Source organism: Macrobrachium rosenbergii, chromosome 49 (assembly GCF_040412425.1).
Source record: "Macrobrachium rosenbergii isolate ZJJX-2024 chromosome 49, ASM4041242v1, whole genome shotgun sequence".
Classification (NCBI taxonomy): domain Eukaryota; kingdom Metazoa; phylum Arthropoda; class Malacostraca; order Decapoda; family Palaemonidae; genus Macrobrachium; species Macrobrachium rosenbergii.
The window spans coordinates 24,390,788-24,415,350 of record NC_089789.1 but is presented as its reverse complement, the minus strand read 5'-3'; the positions used below and the strand labels follow the sequence as shown (position 1 = coordinate 24,415,350).

The 24,563-nt window shown below is 40.1% G+C and overlaps 2 protein-coding genes across 2 annotated transcripts; both read left to right on the top strand.

Annotated features, from left to right (window-relative positions):
• Positions 1-24,559, top strand: Snapin (SNAP associated protein). Its single transcript, XM_067092941.1, has 3 exons — positions 1-184; positions 7,418-7,583; positions 23,284-24,559. Exons 1-3 carry the CDS (start codon positions 39-41, stop codon positions 23,395-23,397), a joined length of 426 nt encoding a protein of 141 aa, XP_066949042.1. The 5' UTR covers positions 1-38; the 3' UTR covers positions 23,398-24,559.
• HemK2 (HemK methyltransferase 2) lies at positions 23,743-24,559 on the top strand. Its single transcript, XM_067092939.1, has one exon. It carries the CDS (start codon positions 23,743-23,745, stop codon positions 24,406-24,408), a length of 666 nt encoding a protein of 221 aa, XP_066949040.1. The 3' UTR covers positions 24,409-24,559.
• Positions 24,560-24,563: the final 4 nt, after the last annotated feature.

Genomic DNA, 24,563 nt, shown 5'->3' with positions numbered 1-24,563 from the left:
ATAGAGAACGAAACCATGGTGCGCGAATGTAAACAAAGATGGCGGACACAGAGAGCACTTGTACTAGTGTTGACGATAGAACAGAGGATCTAGTTTCACCTACACGAGATGCATTAGTTGACGGAATCGTGGGATTGTTAAAGCCGTGTTTAGATCAATTAGATGAGAGAGTCCGTGCTACTAGGTAAGTCTCCTACGACCAAAATTTTATTGATGACCGTGAGGGGAGGCTTTGCACAGCCTAGACTACTCTAGATTCCTGCCGTTCCTTCGGCCTGTCAAGCTTAACTTAATGTAGAATAACTTAGGAAACCTCAGCGTATAAGTCTTATTAGGGACGCATATCTGTTGAGCATTTTTTTAGGATTTGGCCTGTATACTTAGCTTTTTACACTAATACAGGCATAGCTTAGATCTAGGCATATCCCGGACCATTGCCCTGTATCATGGCCTGTGTCATAGGCTAGGCTTAGTAGGATAGACTTTTTTGATGGTATGACAGGCTAGGGTCTCTTATCTTTAGCCAGCATTTCTGTTTTAGTCTTCTTGAATCTATTTTTTGGCTTAGGAATTTCATGTTACTGGTTGAATATATTTTGACAGCAAGGCTGCTCCTAGGTTTGGTAAATGTTAGCCTAAGGAGAAGGCTTTGCGGTTTTTCTAGTGTTTGACAACGAAAAACGGGGTTATTTTTCGTTAGACTCCAGCCACCTCCCGCTTTATAATTTATATTTTTCTTGGGTAAATCACATCAAAACAAAAAATTTCTTCTCAATACATAACCTTCGCAAATGCCTAATAGCAGAGAAAAATAAGGACTTGTAAGGTACGACAATACCAGCCCCCTCCATAACTAATACGGCAAAATTGTAACCAGTAAACACCCCTAGTTTACGTTAGGTTGGTATTTTTAGGTTCTTTTACTACCTTATCATTTCCTGGCCATTTTTGCATGAAAAATCCAAAATGGTTTTTCATGCAAAAATGGCTAGCTGGCACCTTTGGAAATGGCTGGCTGGAGTCTTCCGAAAAATTACCAAAAACGGCAAGAAGAGGACTGAATTATGCAGTAGCATGCATAAAAATGTGAGGAAACCCTTAAAATTTGACCTAGGCAAACACTCAGGCTGTGACACACTGCGTAATTCCTCCGTTGTTTGGACACTTCCCGAAGATGCATTTGAATGTGCCCCCATCAGTATCAGTGAGACTTTTGCCCCCTCTACACAACATGCCGAGAACTCTACGTTCCCATCAAAGTAACTGTTTTCTCCTTAGTTACAAAATAATGGCATATTTCCAATTAACCAGAGGTTCATTAAGATTTAGCCATGCACGGTGCTAACTTACTGGCCATGACGCTCTTGAAACTTTAACTCAAAGCACTGTAAAAGTGGACGAGTGGCGCCATCTCGATACTTGCCGAGTCACTTGTGTAAACAATCTGCCCATTCTTGCGTTAAATCTGCAGAATATTTGTATCCATAGACGTTGACACCGTTTCCTTGACACCAGTGGTAAACGCTGGCGCCTATGGGACTTGGATGGGGAACTCTAGCAAATTTTCGGGACACCAGAGCACTAGATAATATTTAAGTAACTAGGTAGCTAAACACCAGAATAAGGTTATAAATTAAGTAAATGTATTACATGTTCATTATAATTCATTTGAAGATATTTGTTGTCGGAGTAAGCCAGATTTCTGAGACAAATTTCAGCGCTTTTGCTGTGAACATTACAATGTAGCTATTTTTTGCGTTTTCGTATTGTTTTTTTATTTATTAATATATATTACATACAGTGTAATATACTGTATATATTACATACACAGTGTAAGTTTTGTGAAATATAATGGTGTTTTAAGTAATAATTTTGGATTTAAAACCTTTATTTCAGTCCTGTATTTGGACGTCATGGCATCTTGACTCTCGTACCAATTCTAGATAAATTGTCATACACAACTTTCTTGCATTTTTCCCAGTGGTAACATTCATATGTACACATTACATGCCTCAGAAGTATACATAGTAATATGGACTTAAATAAATGAAAAGTCCTAACAACAAAATACTAAATTTCTATCGTAAACAGTTCACTAATGCGTCGTCCGCTCTCAGATGTTTGTGGCAGCCAGATGTACAATAAGGCTGGAAAATTGTTCCTGCCACAGTTTTGCAACTTTGATGGAGTAAAGTACTGTAAACAAACATTCTCACATATTTGAAGTGGTATTGTAAGTGAATTAAGAACAAAATGTGTATAATTACAATCAAATAAGGACTGTGGAGCTTCAGTTGTGATGTCAGTAAGGATAAAACAACGGATTAAAGGTAAAAATGCATTTAATTTCAACCACATGACAAACGGGAATTCCATGTTTCATACTTTCACTAGTATGGGCAAAAAAATTTTGTTTTATCGTGCTGATTACAACTAAAATCGTGAGTAATATCGATAAACATTACATATATATGCAATTAGTGTTCAGTACACTGTTAAATGAGCGCTGGGAAGGAAGTGTCCAATCGCCATTCAGGTTGCATCAGCAATTGGGGGGTTGCCATATTGGATTCAAAATTGCCTTCAACACTTATTTTACGAAGACTTCATATGTTCATTTTAGTTTGTATGGCAGTTTCCTGTAGCTCATTATTTTAGTTCATATGGCAGTTTCCTATAGCTCATTTTGTTAATGAAGCTTCATCTTTTGAAAGGTTTTCATAAAGGTTTAATTTTTTTTTTATTTCTCCAATTAAATATTGAGTGAAAAGTGAAAATTCAGCCACCGATGTGTGTCATGCCCAATCTTTTACCCTATGGCTAGGCTACTTGATGTTACATGACTGTCTAAGTACTATAACCTCTCCTAAAACTTATTATTATTATTATGAGGGACCACACTGGGAAACTAGAGTTTTTGAGTGGCGAACACCGACTCAGTCTTGGAGGCCACTAGCTGACCTAAAGAATCCTGCCAAACTTGACCTATGGTGCTGTATCTATGCCTAACTCACCAACATTATAAAAGTCTGCCATTCTCAGATCAAACTTCCCTTAAATTGAAGGTTGGTAGAGGTGAGCTGCTGCTTGCAGGAAAGCAGGAAGAATGTGCAGGTTCCTTAAGATATATGTAATTTGAAATTATGTAATTTGAAATAGGAAAAGACCAAGCAACCAACGAAATGTGCCTTCTTTCTGCCTTATTCCAGCACTAACTTTTTTATATCATGCCTCTTCCTCTCCACATTATTAGTATGTGTATGTGTGTCAGGATCAAAGAAATTGACACTGTGGTTGACCGTCAAATGCTGGGATCCTTCCTGTCTCAGACAGTCGTATGCACGCTGTAAGTTGGAAATAGTTGTTGTGCCAGGCTCAATATTTTGTTTGGTAACAACCAAAAGTGTGCTGCGACCCTGGGTTTCCACAGGAATTGTGAAGAATTCCCTAGACTCCCGATAAGTGCCACCAGGTACCCATTGCTCTTCTATGACCTGGCCAACATTGTATTTCTGTTTGCCAAACTTGGATTCAGTGACTTCAACAACTTTTTTGTTGCCACCAATTTTCTTGTTGCAACGAAGAACCTGTGGTTGCGACAAAGAACCCAAGCAATGATAGCTTCCCAGCAAATGGAAGACCAATTGCTGATTGTCTGCTTGCATAATTTTAGTTCAGGAATTGTTAATTTATATTAGACCCAATCCTGAATCCGTAGCACCGTGAACTTTAAATTTGTTTCAATATGTAATTTCACCTTGGAAAACCATATACCCACAAAAATGGACACTTTAGATGAGCCGCAAAGTTTTGTCTGCGCCTATGTGTAGGGTACAGTTTGTTACACCTGAAAGCTAATTTCCTTATGTCTATTCGACACTTCACCACATGTAGGGCACATTCTCTCATTTAAAATTAAACTTTGTCTTTGGCACAAATCAGCTAGTTTTTCTGTGTTCCCAATATACACAATACAAAATTCACCATAACTTAGGAAAAAATTCTCACATGGCAGTGGAACATCAGCATCTAGATTGTCACCCTGCAATTGCTTGGAACAACTGGCCACAGCCATATCTACCAAGAACTTAAGGTCAGGACACATGAAATGTATACAGTAGTTCCATTGAAAATTTGCACCATTGGAAAAAAGTGGTATTGTCACAAAAATGGAACTGTGATTAGCCAAACATACATGACATTAGTGTTCTACTTTCTACTGCAGAATGGAGTTATGAGGCTCATTTGAGTAAAGATATTACACTGAACACAAACACTTGGGAAAAACTGTGAATGCTGTTATAGAAGTGATTTTTGAAAAAACTGTGAATGTTGTTAGAGAGGTGAGTTTTGATAGCTGATATTTCAAGTTTTATTTTATTTAACAAAATTATCTCACTTATATGCCATTGTTTACATACATTCCAATACTGTGTGTAAACAATGGCATTCACATATTATTGTATGTATATGTATATCATTAATATCTTTGTGCGGCTGTCTCCTGTACATTTATTATAGGCCTATTTGTGTTTGCTAGCAGCCACCCAATGCTGACAAGGAATGGATATGGGTGAGGATTGAAAGTGTATGACAGGGAGACATTAGGCTGTCCGGCAAGAGTGAGCTGTGGTTATGTTTGGCTTCAGTCAAACATTAGGCTAGATATTTCAAACCAGGCTTAGGCTACACTGGGAATTCTAAAATTAACCGAGATATTATTTTTCTGAGAGTTTTTATGTGGTTCTGACAAGTTTTTTTTTTATTATTTGTGAGCTGAAATGCATGGTTAGACTACACATTATACCAGTCCTTCCATAATTATTGGTACTCTAAAGAATAAAAACAAGTGAAAACAGGGATATAAAATGCTCTAAGGTATTATTTGATTTTACTGTTTTATTGTGTGCTCTTAATGTTTTGAAGTTCATTTCCTAAGCAGATGAGTAGTTGTTGAGATACAGGACCTCCATATATCTCACATTTCAAAGGTGGGGAAATAGGGGTATTGGGTTGGAAAACTCAGAACTAGTAAAGTATAAGGATGGGTTAAACCTAATCTAGTTGGGGGATCTTCATATGTTATATTAGGTTGCAACCCTATTATTTTAATTTACATTGTACTAAAGAAGTCAGGTAGGGAGTCAAGGGTGCCAAAAAACCCCCAGCTAGGTAGCCTAAGTGCCTGGTGCTCTAGGTTAGGTTAGGTTGCAACTATATTATTTTTTATTACCCTAAGCTAGGTTAGGTTGGGGTTCCAATGGGCAAAGTCCCCCCTTCCCAGGCTAAGTAAGGCCCCGGCATCCTAGGTTAGATTGGGGGCCGGTACAGGGAGGTTGAAACTCCCAACTAGGTGAGGGCCTAGGCTCCTTAGGTTAGGTTAGGTTGGGGCATCTAGGGGGCGCATCCTGATTAGGTAAGGACTGGTCCCCTAGGTTAGGTTAGGTCACATCCATCCTTGTATTTCACCCATTTTGTGGTTCCCTTCACCCAAAAACCCTACTTTCCCACTGTGGTTCACTGAATTGCATGGTACGAGGTGAAGGTCTAGCATCATTTGCTAGCTAAATGAAGCTCAGAAATGTTCAGAGCACGCATGAAAGGATAGGAAACACATTTTCAACTCTGGAATGCAGGTTTAAAGTATAATTACCCATACTTGACTTTCCTATCCTACATAAATTAGGATAACAGGCCATCCGTCCTAATCTTACTTGAAAGGTATAGGTTTTAACCAGGGGGATGGCTAACCAAGAATTTCCAATAAAATTGAATATCAGACTCATGAAAAGCACTAAAAAAACTATTTGACAAACCAGATTTCATGACCCATACAAATCTCAGTGATCTTGGAAAAAGTAACTCACTTCATGACATTGAGTATGTTGTTTCAGAGCTATAGGTACCAGAAGTTGATGAGAACTTTTTCAGACACCTGATTGAACTCATACAAAACAGTGGCTGAGCAGCAAAACTGGAAGAAATCTTCTGGAAGTCCTTTGACATCACTATTGCTTGGGCATAGTACTCTTGATAATGTGAAAGAATGAACAGTATTACTGTACTTAGTAATTCTATATATCATGATGTCAATTTGCCCGTTGCATCTGGATCCTGACAATAATTGCACCAGATCTTATTGATGGGAAGATCCATCAGTACAGACAAGATGGGAACTGATGAAGTATGGTGTCACAATCCAAACAAATTGAAGGTAATATTAAACTACCGTACTTGTAAAAAAAAATCTCAAATTTGATGGAAGATTCATTTAAATTTAAATGTTGGTTGAGTATCATAATACTCTATCATTTATTTCTTCGTTGTGTTTGTGGTTTTGGTGAAACTTGAGTTTAGGAGAGCATGGACACTTTTCATTTTAAAAACAGAAAAAATATGGAAAATGATGTTTGCATAATTCTTTTTATATATTTGAAGTTGAAGTTAAAATATTTCAGTGTATTCAGAACAAATTATCATACCATTTATATTCAGTAGAAGGCAGTGTCATGGGCACTTAGATAAATAAAATGGGTACATAACTTATTTACCATTGTTATTTCTTTTTCAACTGTTGGAATTCTGAGAGTATAATTGAATAGTTAAACATTCTGTAGAAAAGGTACATACAACAATTCATTCTAGTTATTTAATAATAGATAAGCAACACAAATACTTGATATTAATTTTAACATTTTCAAAATAGTTCCTGGGCAGTTCACCTTGATCTTTTATGTAGGTACAGTATACACAAAATTTCTTCTGTCAGTTTTACACAAAACCAGTCCTTGAATCGAAGCTGAAACACAGAATTCACAGTACAGAGCAGTATGGAACAAACACCTTCATACTCTTGGTTTGTGCACCATTTTAATATGAGGTTACGGTTGGGGGAAATATAACTTGTCTACAAATTTAAGTACTGTATTGTACTACAACACTATCTGTTCTTGCAGACGTGATACAAAAAGAATCCTGTCATGATGAACAGAAAGAAGTTATTTGTGCATAATATACAAAAATAATTCACAGAACTAATAGGAAAAATTTTTTAAATGTCTCATGTATACAAACTACTGTACTCCACTGTAAAGTGGGTTTTTACTAAAACTTAAGATTTTTGCATAAAAAAGATGTTACAAAGTTTCCATTGCAAAAGAAATCATTATCTTACTTAGTGAATTTTTATGGACACCTGGAAATTGCTTAATATCAGAATAAGCAATAATGTCAGATTTTGCATGCCGTAGAGGCAGTTTATTTGACAGTACTGTACAGTACCTGTACCATATTTAAGTCTTTATTTGTGTTTCACTATTGCAGAAATTAAATATTTATTTTCTCTTTTATTCAGCTATGTAGTCACTACTGAATTTGAAATTTTTGCCTTAATTTTATATGAAAAATTTAATTTCAGGTTAAGTCAGAGTGAGTTACATCAGCAGTTAGAAGGACTTGCAGCTGAATTGGCACGGGTACAAGAACAGTGTCAGTGCCCTTTGCAACTTGATTCATACATCAAAAAGCTCCAGAATGCTAAGAGGAAGGTGGTTGTAGTTAACAATATTCTTCAGAATACGCAGGTAGTTCTCGAGATTGTCACAGTTGTGAGTCATTAATCGATCCATGTTTAGTGGGTCCTCTTAGGACTTTTTGCTCATGTAAAAATCACACAGATTCAGATCTATTACAAAAGAGGGTTTAATACTGCACGATAGCTTGTTTTCATAATCATACTTAATACATCTTTCAAAACAGTCATCATCATTGCCTCCAATGCTGCGCGATGCAAAGGCCTTTGTCCTATGTGAAATTCTGCCACTCATGTCTTTAATATTCTTTAGTTTCCACAAATCCCCAGCCCCCATTCTCATAGTTCTGATCCAAGTAGATGTGGTTCTTCCTACCTCTTGTAGTGCCCACGGGACCCCCTGCTGACACTATCACGTGCTATTTCCCTTGGACATGTCGAAGTCATGTCCAATGACTTGATATTCTTATAATTTTTTCTCAAATCTACAAAACCATTTAGATACAGTTTCTTTTACATTCTCTTTAGGACTGCACGCATACTAGACTTAAGTATAATCTTATCTCTGTATGCAATGTGTTTGATTTGAGAATCTTACTCAGCCTGATTTGCCTTGTCAGATCTTTAACTATAACTAAATTCCAACTCTAGAGAATCTGTACTAGATAATATTATTCCTAAGTAACTGAAACATTCAGCCTTATTAATCCTTTCTCCATCTAAAGATATTTTGTCTTTATAACTTATGTTTTTCAACAGATTTATTTTGAGTCCCATTTCTTTAGATATATGAGTAGGATAATATGATTGATATAACAGAAGCTGATGAAGACCAGAATTGTTATTAATGAATTCACAGTTGTTCCTTCGGACATGCAGACCATCACCTTTTATATAAGAGTATCCTTCAGCTTCACTTGCTCTCTACCACATGTGATCGTTGAATGATTAGATGAGTAGCCTTCTACCGTTTCTTGTTCTGTATTTTTGTCGAGTTTGTGTTTATCTGTTCTTGTATTTTGCTAAGAAGAAAAATATTATTGCTGTTCTGAGGGGGTGGGCATCCTTGTGGGTGCTTCATGTCTCCTGCAATGATAGCCCTTCATAAGTATTGTACTTGTAATCGTTGGTCTCCTCGGCAGTAGGAGAGATTTGGCAGGTGGTGGAAGGACAAGAAGCAATTGTTGGCTTTTTTGGGGTGGAATCCTTCTAGCTCTTTTTTCCCCTCTAGATCCTACTGCCTAGTAGTGCAACCCCTTTTAGTAGTGCTACCCCTTCTCATGTTGATGAGAAGTCTGTCCATGCTGTCTCCTCAGAGGAAATAGTAGCGCCTGGCAGAGTTACTCCTTCAGCAGCTGCTTTGCCCTCATACTCCTTAGACTGTGATGTTACAAGTATCAGAAAGATATCAGCGTAAGAGTACCTGCCAAAGATATGGCCTATGCTGAACATCCCAAATAGTCCATCTTTTGTGGCATTCTTTGATAACCTGGTGGAGCATTCTTTGATAACCTGGTTGAGGGGGAGTTGACACCAGAGTCTTCTTCACTTGTTGTGTCTACAGCTATCCCAGCTTCTTTGTCTGCTGCAAAGAAGGGGAATCCTTCTGTTAAAGTAGTTCTCCCAGCCAAGAGTACCTGCCAAAGATATGGCCTTTGCTGAACATCCAAGGTAGTCCATCTTTTGTGACATCCTTTGGTAACCTGGTGGAGGAGTTGCCATCTGAGCCTTCTTCACCTATTGTGTCTGCAGCTACCACATTCTGCTGCACAGAAGGGGACTCCCATTGCAGTAGTTCTCCCAGCAGCAGAGCCTTAACTGGGTGTTTCATTGTCTTCAGTTCTGACTGACCATCCCTTCAGTGTAGAAGGCAAGAAGAAAGGGAAGAAATATTCTGGGCATTTTCCTCCTCTTATTGTCTCTTCCGCCTCTTGTGTGTGGTTCGCTGCGCAGGCATGAGGCATATTGGTTAAGTGGTGAATATGCTCGTTCTTTCCCTTCTGTCCACAAGCTTGGTAGCTATGAAGTATAGGAACTTGGTCAAAGTCCGAATCCCAATCTGACAGCAGCTATGCTGGATCTAACATGCTTTTTCCAGCAAGAGGCTCCTCAGACATCAATTTCTCTGGAGTTTAGATGCAGTTCTAAATTTCATCTGCAAAACCTTTTGAGCCTCTGGAATGAGTTCCATTAAAGTATTTATTGAAGTATTTATTATGAAACTTTTAGGTAGTACTATCAGCAGTTAAAAGAGCAAATTTATTGCAAGCACTCTTACTTAAGGCTGTTGCACAAGGGAATGCTATTTTATCTTTTTGCCTTGAGCGGAGAATAACGTTAAGGCTAAGTTCTTCCGAGAATTGTAAAATTCCAGTTTACCCTTTTTGGGGAAGAAGAGGGAATACTTCTCTGTCCTGTTAGGGCAGTTAAAACTTTCTTAGATAGGTTAAGCCTGGAAGAGGCAAAGTTAACCTTTTGTTTTGTGATTTTAGAAAACCTAGAACATCTTTGTCAAAGGTGAAGCCTCAATAGGCAAAGTTAACGTTTTGTTTGCAGTTTTAGAAAACCTAGTGTGCCATTGTCAAAGATTAAGCCTGGAAGAGTCAAAGTTAACCTTTCATTTTGTGGTTTTAGACACCTAACACATCTTTGTCATAGGTTAAGCCTGGAGTAGGCAGAGTTAACCTTTTGTTTTGTAGTTTTAGAAAACCTAAAATGTCTTAGTCAAAGGTTAAGTCTGGGAGATGCAAAGTTAACGTTTTGTTTTGTGGTTTTAGAAACCCAGAATCTCATTGTTAAATAACACAAGGTGTTCTATGGCGTATTTGATTAGGCTAGCACATGAGAACTAGCTCCATACCTTTTACCTTTACTGAAGGTAAATATTGATAATGAGACAGCAGTTGCAGCTTCATTTAGTTATATGACATTTGTTGCTTGAGGATGGGATTAATGCAGCACAGTGCAAGCGCAATTTGGTTTGCTGCTCACTACCTTAAGTATGCAGAATCATGTCTGAAAACAGTAAACTCCGTAGGCTGCTACTTGTAGGAGGTAAAGTCTTTTCCTGAACCGAAGAAAGGGCAATCTTTGAGGCTCTTTACTTTAAATCCCAGCTTTTGATATTTTGGGGAGCATGCAGGTATATGTGTTGTATAAGAGCATACCTGTATATCATAAAGGTATTTATTTTTAGTCGACTCGTTTTATAGGGCTTTTGGACCCAGGCACAGGGGCCCCCTCATGCCACTTTTGTTTAATTTTGGCTGCATTGAAGCAGTTTTCTCTGCAAGGCTGCTCCTTGCTGCACACGTTTGAGAGCCTTGCTCCCTGAATGGAATCCAACTTCTGGCAGCAGTAAGATCCAGAAAGGATTCTAGATCAGGTAAGAATGTTGTGGGTTTCATGCAAGAAACCTTTAGCTCGATTGACTGAGCGAATTTTGTTTAGCTGCACTACCCAGCATCCTCTTCTATATGTGGGAATCTGCCCCATCCTCTTCCCAATGTGGGAATCAGCCACCATCCTCTTCTCAATGTGGGAATCAGCTATCTTTAACAGTAGGTAAGATGCATCCCATATAATATAAACTTTCATAATAAAATTTATTATTGGATACTTGCCTACTGTTAAAGTAGACCCCACCCAGCCTCCCCACACTTACTGGGCTGCCAAGGAGAAATCTGACAAGAGCTAAAACATTCAAAACACACCTGTTGGAGAACAGGTGTACTAGACAGTCATTTGGGCAACCATTCGATCCTTTTTTTGAATGCCGACTTGCTTATCGGCACAGATATATAAGCTGTCTGTAACAGCAGGTAAGTATCCAAATAAATTTTATTATGAAAATTTGTTTTGTTCATGAAACTTACCTGTCAGATATATATATAGCTGTATTCTCTGTTAGTCCGACAGAATTTCAAAACTTACGACACACGCAGTGGGAGATCAGGTGGTTAGTACCCATTCCCGCCGCTGGGAGGCGGGTATCAGGAACCATTCCCATTTTCTATTCAGATTTTCTCTGTCGCCGGTACTGTCAACACTTGTTTTCAGTACCTCCGTCTTGGATTTCGGATAAAACTTGAATGTCACTTGAGTATTGGTTTGATTTTTGGTTTTTGACTTGGACTTGTGGCTAGGCATACGCTATTGTGGATTGTTTTGGATTTGGCTTTGTTTTTTTCCTGGGAGTAAGATGTCTGAATCTAGTTCTTCTAGTTATCGAGTTTGCCGTGTGCAAGACTGTAAGGTGAGGCTACCGAAAATTTGGTAGATCCTCACACTGTATGCTCGGGTTGTAGAGGACATGTTTGTTTGTTGAATGACCGATGCAAGGAGTGTGAATCTTTGTCTGATGCTAGTTGGAGGACTTATGATTCTTATGTGAGAAAGCTAGAGCGAGATAGGCTCAGGAGGTCTTCCTCCAGAAGTGGTAGGAGTCAGGGGTAGTGTGCTTTCACCTGTTAACCCTCCTGTAGACGTAGCTCTTCCTAACCCTGTGGTGTTGCCCCTAACCCTGGGGTTGTGTCTGCGGATGGTGATGCCCTGGCCATTATTATGTCTTCCATTCGTACCTTGGAAGCTAATATGCTCGCTCTTCAAAGTGCTGTGAAGTGCAGTGATAGTGTCCGTCCCCCTAGTGTTGTGGGGGGCGCCAGATCGGCCGTATAACGCCTCTAGGTCAGACCTCTGTCGGACTCCCAGGACTCAGGGAGTGGGCAAGTCGAAAGCCGCAAGAGGGTTACGCGGACCCCCACCGATCTGGCGTCCCTTCGCATGTCCTGATGACGCTTCCCAGGCTGCCAAGGATCGTGCACGGGCACGAATCCTTAATGATTGCTTCTCTTCCCCGATTCCTCCTCCCGCCGGGAATGGAAATCTCGGGATTCTCGCCCTTTGAAGAGAAGCTTCAAAGAAGGGGACGCTTCACGTCCTTTTTTTCGGGGACGCCACGTCCCTTTTCTCGTGACGCTCCGCTCTTCTCCGGAGGATTTTGACGCCATCCCACCGCAGAAGAGGACCAGGACGTCATCGGACGATGACGCTTTGAGCGCCCGCCGCTCCAGAAAGAAGGCTGTTGCTTCCCTGTGAGAAGCAAGAAGGCGTCCCCTCGCCCCTCTTCTTCTCATAGGATCAGTCCTTCTCCTGAAGTAGAATCTTCTCCTACTCGTAAGCTGCTCCTTGGCATGCAGGAGCAATTGGCTTTAATGGCCCAGAAGGAGACCGATGCGTGTCGCCGTCGAAAGGATTCCCGCTGCCGATCAAGAGGCCTAAACCTTCCCCTTCTCCTTCTCCTCGTTCGTCGTCGTCTCATGCTTCGCCGCCCGCTAGAAGTCCTGTTGCTCAGCGTTTTACTGGTCTTGGCAGGGATCGCAATCTCCCGCTTTCTGATACGCTTCACGCTGCCAGGCTTGACGCCTCGCTCGACGACCCTCTTGTTTCTCGTCATGACGCTTCTCACGCTGCCAAGCGTGGCGCTTCTCATGCTGCTAAGCGTGGCGCTTCTCATGCTGCTAAGCGTGACGCTTCTCATGCTGCTCGGCAGGACGCCTCCCTTGCTGCTCGACATGACGCCCCCTTGCTGCTCGTCATGACGCCTCCTGGCTGCTCGTCAGGACGCCCCTTGCAGTTCGTCAAGACGCCTCCCTTGCTGCTCGGCACGACGCCTTTCTTGCTGCGAGGCATGACGCCTCCCTCGCTGCTCGCACTCACCAGGACTCTCGTCGGATCGATCGTCAAGAATCTCGTCAGGAAGGGGAGACCTCCGCTCGTCGTGACTCTCATTTTGATTCTTCTGCTCGTGACTTTCGTGACTCCTCTCGGACTTCTTCCAAGCAGAAGTCCCTTTTGCATGTTGGTCTGCAAGGACTTCGTCCTTCCGGTTCTTCTCCTGCCCCTTCCGTTGCTCCTGTGGAAGAAGGAGAGCTTTCTTGCGCTTCGGATCCTGCAGTTGAGGATCAGACATCTTCTTCTTCAGCTTCTGCAGACTACCAAGTCTTAACTAGGCTGCTGAAAGACTTGTTTGGGGACAAGTTTCAACCCTCTGCTCCTCGCCCTCCCCCCTCGCAGCTTACCTCGTCTAAGTCACAAAAGTCTTCTGGTTTTGTGAAGATGGCTACGTCTCTCTCTACGAAGAGGGCCTTTAGCAAGGTTCAAGAGTGGATGGACTCCAGGAAGGCTCAGTGCAAGACTTCTTTCGCCCTACCTCCATCAAGATTGAGTGGAAAAGCAGGAATTTGGTACGAGACAGGAGAGGAGGTTGGTTGAGAGTTCCTTCCTCTTCCCAAGGGGATTTTGCCAGCCTTGTGGACGCTCCCAGAAGGTCTCTCCTTTCTTCAGCTAAGGTGTCCTGGTCTTTATCTGAGATTGATCACCATCTGAAAGGCCTTTTCAGGTCCTTAGAAGTTTTTAACTTTTTGGACTGGTGCCTGGGAGTCTTGGATTTGCAGGCTCGTAGCCCTGACTCCATTAGCCTGGGAGACTTGTTTAGTGTCCTATCCTGTATGGACAAGGCGGTTAGGGATGGCTCAAGAACTGGCTGCCCATTTCTGTGCGGGCCTTTTAAAGAAGAGAGCCATTTACTGCAACTTCACGGTAAGTCGGTCTCTCCTACTCAGAAGGCAGAATTGTTGTTCGCTCCGCTTTCTAGCCATCTTTTCCCCAACCCTTAGTCAAGGATATGGCCTCCACATTGCAAGAGAAGGCTACTCAGGACCTCCTGGCCCAGTCTTCTAGACGTCCTGCAGCCCCTTCGACTTCTTCCCTTGGACAGACTTCCAAGATTCAGAAGCCCTTTCGTGGAAGATCTTCCTCTAGATCGTCCTTTCGAGGCAGAGGTCCCTCAAGAGGTAGAGAGCCCTTCTAAGACCAGGGCAAGAAATGACTCCTTAAACCTTCAGACACCGGTAGGAGCCAGGCTCCTTTCTTTTGCAAAAGCCTGAGAGAGGAGGGACGGACAGCTGGTCCCTCCAAGTCATCGAAAAGGGATACAAGATCCCATTCCTCGTATTGCCTCCATTGACTACGATTCCCATAGATCTGTCGCCATCCTATCATCAGGAGAAACAGCAAATTCTCTTCAACCTGCTCGATCAAATGCTCGAGAAGAGAGCTGTGGAGCAAGTCTCGGATTTACAATCCCGGGCTTTTACAACAGGCTGTTTCTGGTTCCGAAGCAGTCAGGGGTTGAGACCAGTTCTGACGTCAGCAAGTTGAACCATTTCGTTCTGAAGGAAAAGTTAGTAATGGAGACGTCCCAGTCGGTCATGGGAGCCCTAAGACCAGGCGACTGGATGGTTTCTCTCGATCTCCAGGACGCCTATTTTCACGTTCCTATACATCCTCTATCGAGGAAATACCTGAGATTTGTCCTGCGGGGACAGGTATTCCAGTTCAGGGCCCTTTGCTTCGGGCTCAGCACAGCTCCTATGGTTTTCACGATCTTGATGAGGAATGTTGCAAGATGGCTTCGCCTTGGAGGAATAAGAATCTCCCTTTATTTGGACGATTGGCTCATTCGAGCCCCGTCAATGACAAGGTGTCTGGAGGATCTTCACACGACTTTGACCTTGACGAAGTCCCTGGGACTTCTGGTGAATTTCGAAAAGTCCCATCTGACCCCGACTCAGTCCATCGTTTATCTGGGGATTCAGATGGATTCAGTGGCTTTTCGAGCATTTCCGTCTCAAGAAAGACAACTTCAGTGTTTAGAAAAAGTTTCAGCCTTCCTGAGGAAAGAAACATGCTCGGTGAGGGAATGGATGAGTCTGCTGGGGACCATTTCATCACTGGAGAAGTTTGTTTCCCTGGGAGACTGCACCTCAGACCGCTTCAATTCTTCCTTGCAGAGAACTGGCACGACAAGGAGAATCTGGAAGCTTCTCTGAGTATCTCGCCAAAGGTAAAGAATCACCTTCGGTGGTGGCTCGATCCTTCGAAGTTGGCAGAAGGCTTTTCTCTTCAACTTCAGAACCCCGACCTAGTGTTGTTTTCCGGACGCGTCCATTTCGGGGGTGGGGAGCAACACTGGGGAGGGAAGAAGTGTCGGGCACCTGGAGAGGGGAACAGGTGTCCTGGCACATAAACCTCAAAGAATTGGGGGCGATTCAGTTGGCCCTTCTTTTCTTCGAGGAGCGAGTCTCGAACCGAGTTGTCCAGATCAACTCGGACAACACCACGGCCCTTTCATACCTCAAGAAACAGGGGGGAACTCACTCTCGGTCCCTGTTCGCCTTAGCAAAGGACATTCTTCTGTGGGCACAGGCCCGACAGATTACGATCCTCACGAGGTTTGTTGCAGGCGTGAGACGCGTCCGATGCGGATCTTCTAAGTCGGCAGCGACAACTGCTCCCGACCGAATGGATCCTACACCAAGAGGTGTGTCAAGGACTGTGGAAGCTTTGGGGACGCCCCTTGGTAGATCTCTTCGCAACCTCCAAGACGAAGAGACTTCCTCTTTACTGCTCCCCTGTTCTCGACCCAGGAGCTCTCTCAGTGGACGCTCTTCTTTGGGATTGGTCGGGATGGACGTGTATGCCTTTCCTCCGCACAAAATCATCGGAGAAGTCATCAGAAAGTTTTGCGTCGTCGGAAGGGACGAGGATGACGTTGATCGCCCCATTTTGGCCTTCGAGGGAATGGTTCACAGAGGTCATGTCCTTCCTAGTAGACTTTCCGAGATCTCTGCCCATGAGAGTCGATCTACTCAGACAACCCCACTTCGAGAGGTACCACAAAAACCTCCCGCTCTGTGTCTGACTGCATTCAGACTATCGAGAAGCTGGCCAGAGCGAGAGGTTTTTCTAGACCAGTGGCGAAAGCTATTGCCAGGGCGAGAAGACTCTCTTCCAGCAATTTGTACCAATCGAAGTGGACCGTTTTTAGGAGATGGTGTAGAAAGAAGGGCATTTCCTCCACCACGACCTCTGTGAGCCAGATAGCAGACTTCCTCTTATTTCTGAGGAGTGATGTGAAACTTGCAGTCTCGACTATAAAGGGGTATAGAAGCATGCTTTCATCTGTTTTTAGGCATAGAGACTTGGATCTGTCTAACAACAGAGACCTTCACGATCTCTTCAGATCCTTTGAAACCTCGAGAAGGTGCCTCGGCTAAGGACTCCTTCTTGGAATTTGGATGTTGTGCTTCGGTTCCTCATGTCCAGTTCGTTTGAGCCTCTTTGTTTCTCGTCGCCATTGAGGAACATTACTAGAAGACTATTTTTCTAACCGCTCTAGCAACGGCAAAGAGGGTTAGTGAACTGCAAGCCTTTAGTAGGCATATAGGCTTTAAAGGGCATAACGCGGTTTGTTCCTTAAGCCCTTCCTTTTTAGCGAAAAATGAAAGCCCGTCTAACCCTTGGCCCAAGAGTTTGAAATCAAGGGTATGGCTGAAATCCTTATTCAAGAGCCAGAGAGAGTCCTTTGCCCTGTTAGGGCTCTCAAAGTCTACTTAGACAAGACGAGAAGGAAAGTCGAGGTCCCTCAGATAGTTTATGGTGTTCCGTAAAGAGACCGGACTTACCTATGTCAAAGAATGCTCTGGCTTTCTTTCTGAGAGATACGATTAAAGAAGCCCATTCATCCTGTCAAGACTCTGATTTGAAACTTCTGAAAGTCAATGCTCACGAGGTGAGGGCGGTTTGCGACTTCAGTGGCTTTTCAGAAAAATATGTCACTCAGCAACATTCTGGGTGCCACATTTTGTGAGCAACTCTGTGTTCGCTTCACACTACCTGAGAGATGTGAAGGCGACATATGAGAACTGCTTCTCGCTAGGACCATACGTTTCGCAGATACTTTCCTGGGGCAGGGGATGACACTCATCCTATCCTATAGAAAATGGTTGGATAGTGTTTTTTTATGGTTGTTGGGTCGACTGCCTGTGGCGGACTTCCCAATCGTTAGCTTTAGTTGCGTTATCCTAACTTAGTTAGGCTTGGTCAGGTGGTTGGTTTTTGCCCGTTTGCCCTCATTGTATGGTCAATATGGTCTTGTCACACTGTGGTCACGTCCCCGTTGACAGATCATCTAGAACTCACCAGCTATACAGGTCACACCCTTGCTGGAGACTCTAGTTAAGCAGAAGCGGACTTGGGTGACAGTAATCACGAAGTCAGCTATGCTAACAGGTAAGGAACCAAAATATCTTTCACCTACTTGTAGTGTGTTTTTTTCCAAATCCTATTCTGTCTGTACCCACACTCCAATGGTGGTATTCAGCTATATATATATCTGACAGGTAAGTTTCATGAACAAAATGATATTTTAATGATAAAATAAAGTTTGTTCATACTTACCTGGCAGATATATATATTCATAGTGCCCGCCCACCTCCCCTCAGGAGACAGTGGCACTAGAAAATCTGAATAGAAAATGGGAATGGTTCCTGATACCGCCTCCCAGCGGCGGGAATGGGTACTAACCACCTGATCTCCCACTGCGTGTGTCGTAAGTTTTGAAATTCTGTCGGACTAACAGAGAATACAGCTATATATATATCTGCCAGGTAAGTATGAACAAACTTTATTTTATCATTAAAATATCATTTTTCTTAGGTATACAAAAACCAGAGCCTTTTTTAAGTTGAACCCACCTCAGCTAACCCCACTTTGCCCCTCTGGCCAGAGGAAAAAGTGATTAGTGATATAACAAATGAGGGGTGCTCCCTCACTCACCCCAGTCTTCCCTAGTCAGCTACCTTGTTATCAAGTTCAGCGACTGCCTCAGCTCACACTGAAAGATACTCCTATATTAAATGCTCTGGTTTGTGTACCTATGAAAAATACAATTTACTTGAAGAATTTGTAAATTTGTGAAGATCAATATACAGAAACACGGTTGGGAATGAGAGGTCATAGATAATGAACCGAAGACAAGTGACCTGGCAATGTGGTAACTATAGAGACCCTGCACTTATGTTCTTTGTAATGAAAATATTCTTTAGTCCTATTTTTAACAGGCAGGAGAAAAAATTTTTTGAGACTTAAAGTTAAACAAACTGGTTTAGAAAAGTAGGAATTTTACAGATCAAAATGCTCCTGTTAAGACATATTGTGCATCAGTGTATGAAATTTAAAAATCTTCTGATGGTTTTCATTGATTATAAGAAGGGCTTTGATTGCATCCACAAACCAATTTGTGGCATTTCCATGAGATATGTAAAGCTTAATTGAAGTATTCATGAGCAAAGATGCAAAGTTCAAGTTCACAGTATCTTGTCAAGTAAATTTGCAGTAAATAGTGGGGTGTTACAAGGTAAGGTTGTTTCACCTTTGGTCACCTTTACCATTTACCATTCTAATAGATTTTATAATGAAAACAGTGGTCATAGATGGAAAAGGTTCAGATTGGAACAATGATAGAAAATTGACAGAGAATGTGTGGATGAGGCCACTAGCAGATCCAGAAAAATTTCATGAGGGTGGCACCAATTTTCATTATACATACATATATATGTATTTTTCTCAAAATTTTATTATTTCCACAATAGAATTTTTTTTTCCATTTTTATATTTTTCATTTGTTATCTAGATCTTCAATATTTTTTTGTCATTATTTTTCATTGGGGCCACGTGCCCAGGTGCCTCCCCCCTGGGTCTGCTAGTGGATGAGGCTGTTGTAATCAGCAAAACATCACAAGCCTGACAACTAAAAATATGCACTACAGCTGTTTTTTATAATATTTAAAGTGACAAAAATCTGTCCACACTGAGTTTACCCCCTACTTTTGAGCAACAACAGCAATAACCCGACATTTTCTTTCACTCATGATGTACAAATTGCTTTCATTTACATGCGTTAGTGCCTGAAAGAGATAATTAAATATAAAACATTAAAATATTCAATTCATTCTCTCTCTCTCTCTAAAGTTTAATTGTACCATGTATGGCATCTTCTTGTATATAATTGATTTTAAACATTTTTGTTGTTGCTCTCTTTCTAGGGATTTAATGGCTTAATATTAAATACAGGTTGACCATCACTAATCCGGCAATCAGTAGTCCGGAACAATCAGTAATCCAGCACAAATTTCGGCTAGGGTAATTTCCAATGTTTCGCATTAATTTTCAAATTTCCTGGTCGCTGCGCTAACTCGCCGCCTGCCTCTTTCGATTTCGTGGGCGCAATGTGCTGCATCAACAAACTGGTAGCCTAGCCTACATTATACTGAACTCTATTCACATATTAACAGTATTATACAAACATCAACATAACAAATGTGCATCTTTTCATGGATCTTTTAAAAGTTATGCTTTACTACAGTGTTTCCAATTGTATTATAAATTGCGATCAATGTTTTGTTTTGGGAATCGTATCGCGGTGTTTAAAACCGCATGTAACTAAGTTCAAAGCGCTTTTCTTGCTTCTAGTTAGCATAAATTAATATGGATACTTTATTTATTTGGGGCGAGGATATTTTTCGTTATACTAAGTGTTTTTAAGTCTAAATATAACTTAAATGTCTCGTTGTGAAACTAATTTAGCTATTTTTTTCGTTAATATATGACGTTCTTGGGAATCGCGGCTGGCCGTTTTGGGGGAATGTTTGTTTTGTGTGAAATAAATCAAGATTCCATTCGCTATTTTCTCTTGATTTCATCATAATACGAGCTTTACGTATTTATCTTTTACCAGCGTGAAAACAGTAGTAATTTGTATTCTTTCATGCCCAGTAGTTTTGATTAAAATACATTCTGTCCAGTTTTATTTACGGTCGAGTTTCATCCATGTTGCCGATGCACGATAATTTATAGTCATTGGCAGCTTTAACATTGTTTTCTCAGCTTCAGCTACAACTTGCAGCTTAAAGTTACTGTAGCAGTATATTTCCCTGCCGATCTTTTCTCCAAATAAGGGTATAGTGTAAAAATATATCAGTCCTATTGTATAGTACTTAATGTCATTTGTAACATAACTACAGTAATTGTGTATTACCGTACGATGGTTGAAATACAAGCACAACAGTTGTTATCCGATACGATTATTAGCAAAACAACAGTTTCCCGTTCGGTTGTTTATGGCTGTACGCATTTACACAAGAGTATTACGTTACTAACAATACTTTTATCATTCTCTTTTACTTTTTTAACTAGCAGATGGAATAAAGAGATGGAGCAAAAGAAGTTGGTCTCTCTCGCTGTCTGCGCCTGCGTGAAATCTAAAAATATTTTTTCTTAAATATTTTCTTATCGGTATTAATTATTGCTAACCCCATTGTAAACTTGAAATATCATAAGTCGAATTATCGTAACTCAAGCACTACCTGTATTTGATAATTGTCTTTTCTTTATTAACCAACTTGTACTGATTTATGGGATACTTTAATTCTAAGGTGAGGTGTTTAGCTACTGGGTTTCGTGTATTCTAGCCTAACAAATGGCTAATCCGGCAAAATGGCTAATACGGCACCCTCCAGGTCCCAATGATGCCAGATTAGCGATGGTCAACCTGTATAACGAAATAAATATGGCAATTACTTGTGCAGTATGTTATAATGATTCTATAGACTTATTCATTCTCTCTCTCTCTCTCTCTCTTTTGGTAGAGTTTCCATTACATAAGGAAATGTTGTATTACAGGTTTGAGGTTGTTATTGGGGTAATAGCTTACAAGTCAGTAGTAGTACCACAATCCAAATGCTTTTATTTATATAGCTAATGTGTATTTTCTTTTACCTCTTCTTTATGTTCCATGTATACACAGCAAATTTAAATATTGCGATTTAAAATATTGTTCAAGCATAATCTAAAATTCACTGAAGTCGAGGGCTAACTGTATTCTTTTGTATTGCATGAGATACAAAGATTGGAGCAAAAACAAGGTGCAGTTTTAAAATTTTTTAGATTTTCGGATAAGTGTACAGTATTACCTTGTTGCATCTGAAGAAAATATTGATTGTTCAGTGCTTTCAGTAAAGAAGAAATTATGCATGGTAATCTAGAACTTTCAACTTAATACAACACAGTAAACCCCCCGTATTCGTGTTCTCACGATTCGTGGACTCACACATTCGTGGGTTTCTCTGTGGAACATATCTAACCATTATTCGTGGAAAATTCGCCCGTTCACGGTATTTTTCACTGAGAAATATTCACAAATTACTATATTTTCATATCATTTTCATGAGAAATATTCACAAATTACTATATTTTCATATCATTTTCATGAGTAAATGCACTTTTTGTAATAAAACTATTAAAATACTCAGGTATAAGCATTTTTAGAGAGGTTTTTCTTGTGTTTAAACTATCAAAATACTAGGCATTTCTAAGTGTTTTTAGAGGGGTTTTAAGTATTCGCATCCCCTGCGAATATGGGCTTCACTGTAATTTCACATAATTCAAGACGTCATAAATAGATGCTTGACAACACATTGTTAATACTATAGATATATATTTATTTGCACACAGAAACAGCTCAGGATATTATGTGCCTTACATGTAACTAAAGATTAAACTAGTTTTGTAAAAGCTAAAATGACAGTTTATACAGACATTTTTTTAGGTATTGTGAAAATATTAATAATTACCCAATGGAACCTATTGCCACAACATTTCAAAGGGCAGACTTGAAAATTTTTGTGACCCCAGGTTGGCAAGAATTTTCCATCAAGTAGGATACACTCACATTTCTTATCCATGGCTAATTATTCTCAAGTGATAACATGCCATACTATACTCTGGGTATTCCAGAGTGAGAGGTGAAACTTGATTAGTACCATTTTTTGTGGTGTTAAACTTTTCTCATGGAAAACTTAACAAGGAAAAGGAAGCTGTTTGAGGAATAGATTGAATAAAATGACTCAAAGTGACCCATTTATGATTAATGTAGTTTCTATTAGTTACACTCTTGAATCACTCTCTTGTCATAATAAGAAAAGCTTAGTATATGTGTTGCCACATCCCCATTCACCTATGCCAGGTTAAGAATAGCTATTTTTAAAGCTGCTTCTGTCATTAAAGAGCTAAGAACCCTTTTTTTTTATTGCAGATGATCAAAGCCCTCCACTAATAGTCTATCATATTATAACACCCTAGGTTTTTCAGAATGTTCTGAAATTGTTGAAATCCCCCAGATTTTATTGTAAATGTTTTAATAGTTTCCTTTTTTATAAATACAGTAGCCACATGAGTGTTTTGCCTCACGAGTAAAAGTAACAAGAAATACATGACTCTCCTCTAAAGTGCACCAAAGAAAAAAAAAAAAACTTTAGCACACTTCATAATTGGAGAAACTCAGAAATCACTACAAAAGCCTAAAATGATCCTTATATTTTTTATGACTTGAAATATATATTTTTATATGGCTTATTTCAAACCAGGCCTAAAATAAAGGTGTGGCAGTGTAAGTTGTCAGCAGTGACCACACCTCAACCTGTATTGTAAAATAGATTAATTATAGAATAATTTTTAACAAATGCTTTTTATTCATTTTGTTTACTTTATTGCTAGTTGTTTTACTCAGGAATATTACACACTAGTGTATCCTTGGTATGTTATTTTTGTGTCTAATTTTACTACATAGTCCCCAGTCTATGATGGCACCAAGTGTATATGGATGAAATATAGGATTTGTATAAGTATTGGCTCTTTTAACAAGAATGAAAGCCATAACATTTTTATACTGTAGGATTATTTTTAATATTGTTTACAGTTATCACCTCTTTGTTGTAATTTACATTTCTTTGCTCAAAGGGAAATTTATTGCAAGTTTCTTTTACTGGATAATAGCTTTCTGTGTTTTGCAGGACCGTCTCAATAAGCTTCATTTACAAGTAAACAAAGAAACAGCACGTAGAAGAGCTTTGCTGGAGACTACATCACCATCTGCTACACCGTCTACTTCACTTCATGCACCTTAATCTTTTTCATTTCATTTTCATACATTGTAAGATTTAATTTATATTTTCAGACATCCCTTAATTCATTAAAAAAAGACAGATTAGTAATAAATTTTAAGTTGTATTTTGTTTTAAAAGTACATTCCATAGTAAGTCTTAATTTTGTGTCATAACAGAAGTGACAGTGTTATTAAGTAGAGCACAGTATTCTCATTGGTAATAATCTAGTCACCTTCAGCATATAGATCTGATGTGATATTATGCTGTAACTAATTTTCTCTTACTCGATTGTACTTCAGTACTCATCCCATATACTACTAGAATATACTATTTATCTTTTACATCTAGGGATATATTGTATTATAGATGGCTGTGACAGTGAGTGAGTTTGTTAAAATAAAAACCCCTGTTTTCTCTCATATAACATCAGAGGATCTTGAGCATATCTATGAACCTTCAGAAGATACATTCCTCTTAATAGATGCCTTGGAAAAGGATTTAGAGTTTATTCAAAAGATTCATCCTACGTTGTGTTTAGAGGTAGGTTCAGGATCAGGGGTGGTTATAACAGCCTTGGGAAGTGTTTTAGGTGGTGCTTGCCAGTATTTGAGTACCGACATAAATTTTCGTGCCTGTCAAATCACAGAAGAAACGGGTAAAATCAATGGGGTGACCATTAAATCTGTTTGCACTGATTTGGTAGACGACCTTATGGAGGATGTGAGAGGAAAGGTGGATGTGCTCCTGTTTAATCCACCATATGTAGTTACCTCATCTGAAGAAGTTGGTAGAGGGGATTTGGAATACACTTGGGCTGGCGGTGAAAGAGGACGAGAAGTGATTGACAGATTCTTACCAGCTGTGCAGTCACTCTTGTCTTCCAAGGGACTCTTTTATTTATTGGTTCTAAAAGAGAATGATCCTGTAGATATTGAGAACATCATGACACAACAAGGGTTTATTTGTAGATGTGTAATGACGCGCAAGACTGGTCCAGAACACCTTTCTGTGTTGAGATTTTCTCAAAGTTAATATAACTATCCAGTGTAGAATAATACTAGCTTTGGTATGTGGACTTCATTCTTTAATCTTTCCCAGATTGTCAATTGCAGTATTTTTTAAGATTGTGAAGATTAATATATGCAGTATAGAAACTGATCAAATAAATTGGGGATAAGTAAAATTCT

What these genes read in the sequence shown, in the direction of transcription:
- Snapin (XM_067092941.1), top strand. Translation starts at nt 39, where the DNA reads ATGGCGGACACAGAGAGCACTTGTACTAGTGTTGACGATAGAACAGAG. An exon ending in GAGAGAGTCCGTGCTACTAG is followed by an intron (nt 185 to 7,417) that starts GTAAGTCTCCTA and finishes ATTTAATTTCAG; the next exon opens with GTTAAGTCAGAGTGAGTTAC. An exon ending in ATATTCTTCAGAATACGCAG is followed by an intron (nt 7,584 to 23,283) that starts GTAGTTCTCGAG and finishes TGTGTTTTGCAG; the next exon opens with GACCGTCTCAATAAGCTTCA.
- HemK2 (XM_067092939.1), top strand. Translation starts at nt 23,743, where the DNA reads ATGGCTGTGACAGTGAGTGAGTTTGTTAAAATAAAAACCCCTGTTTTC.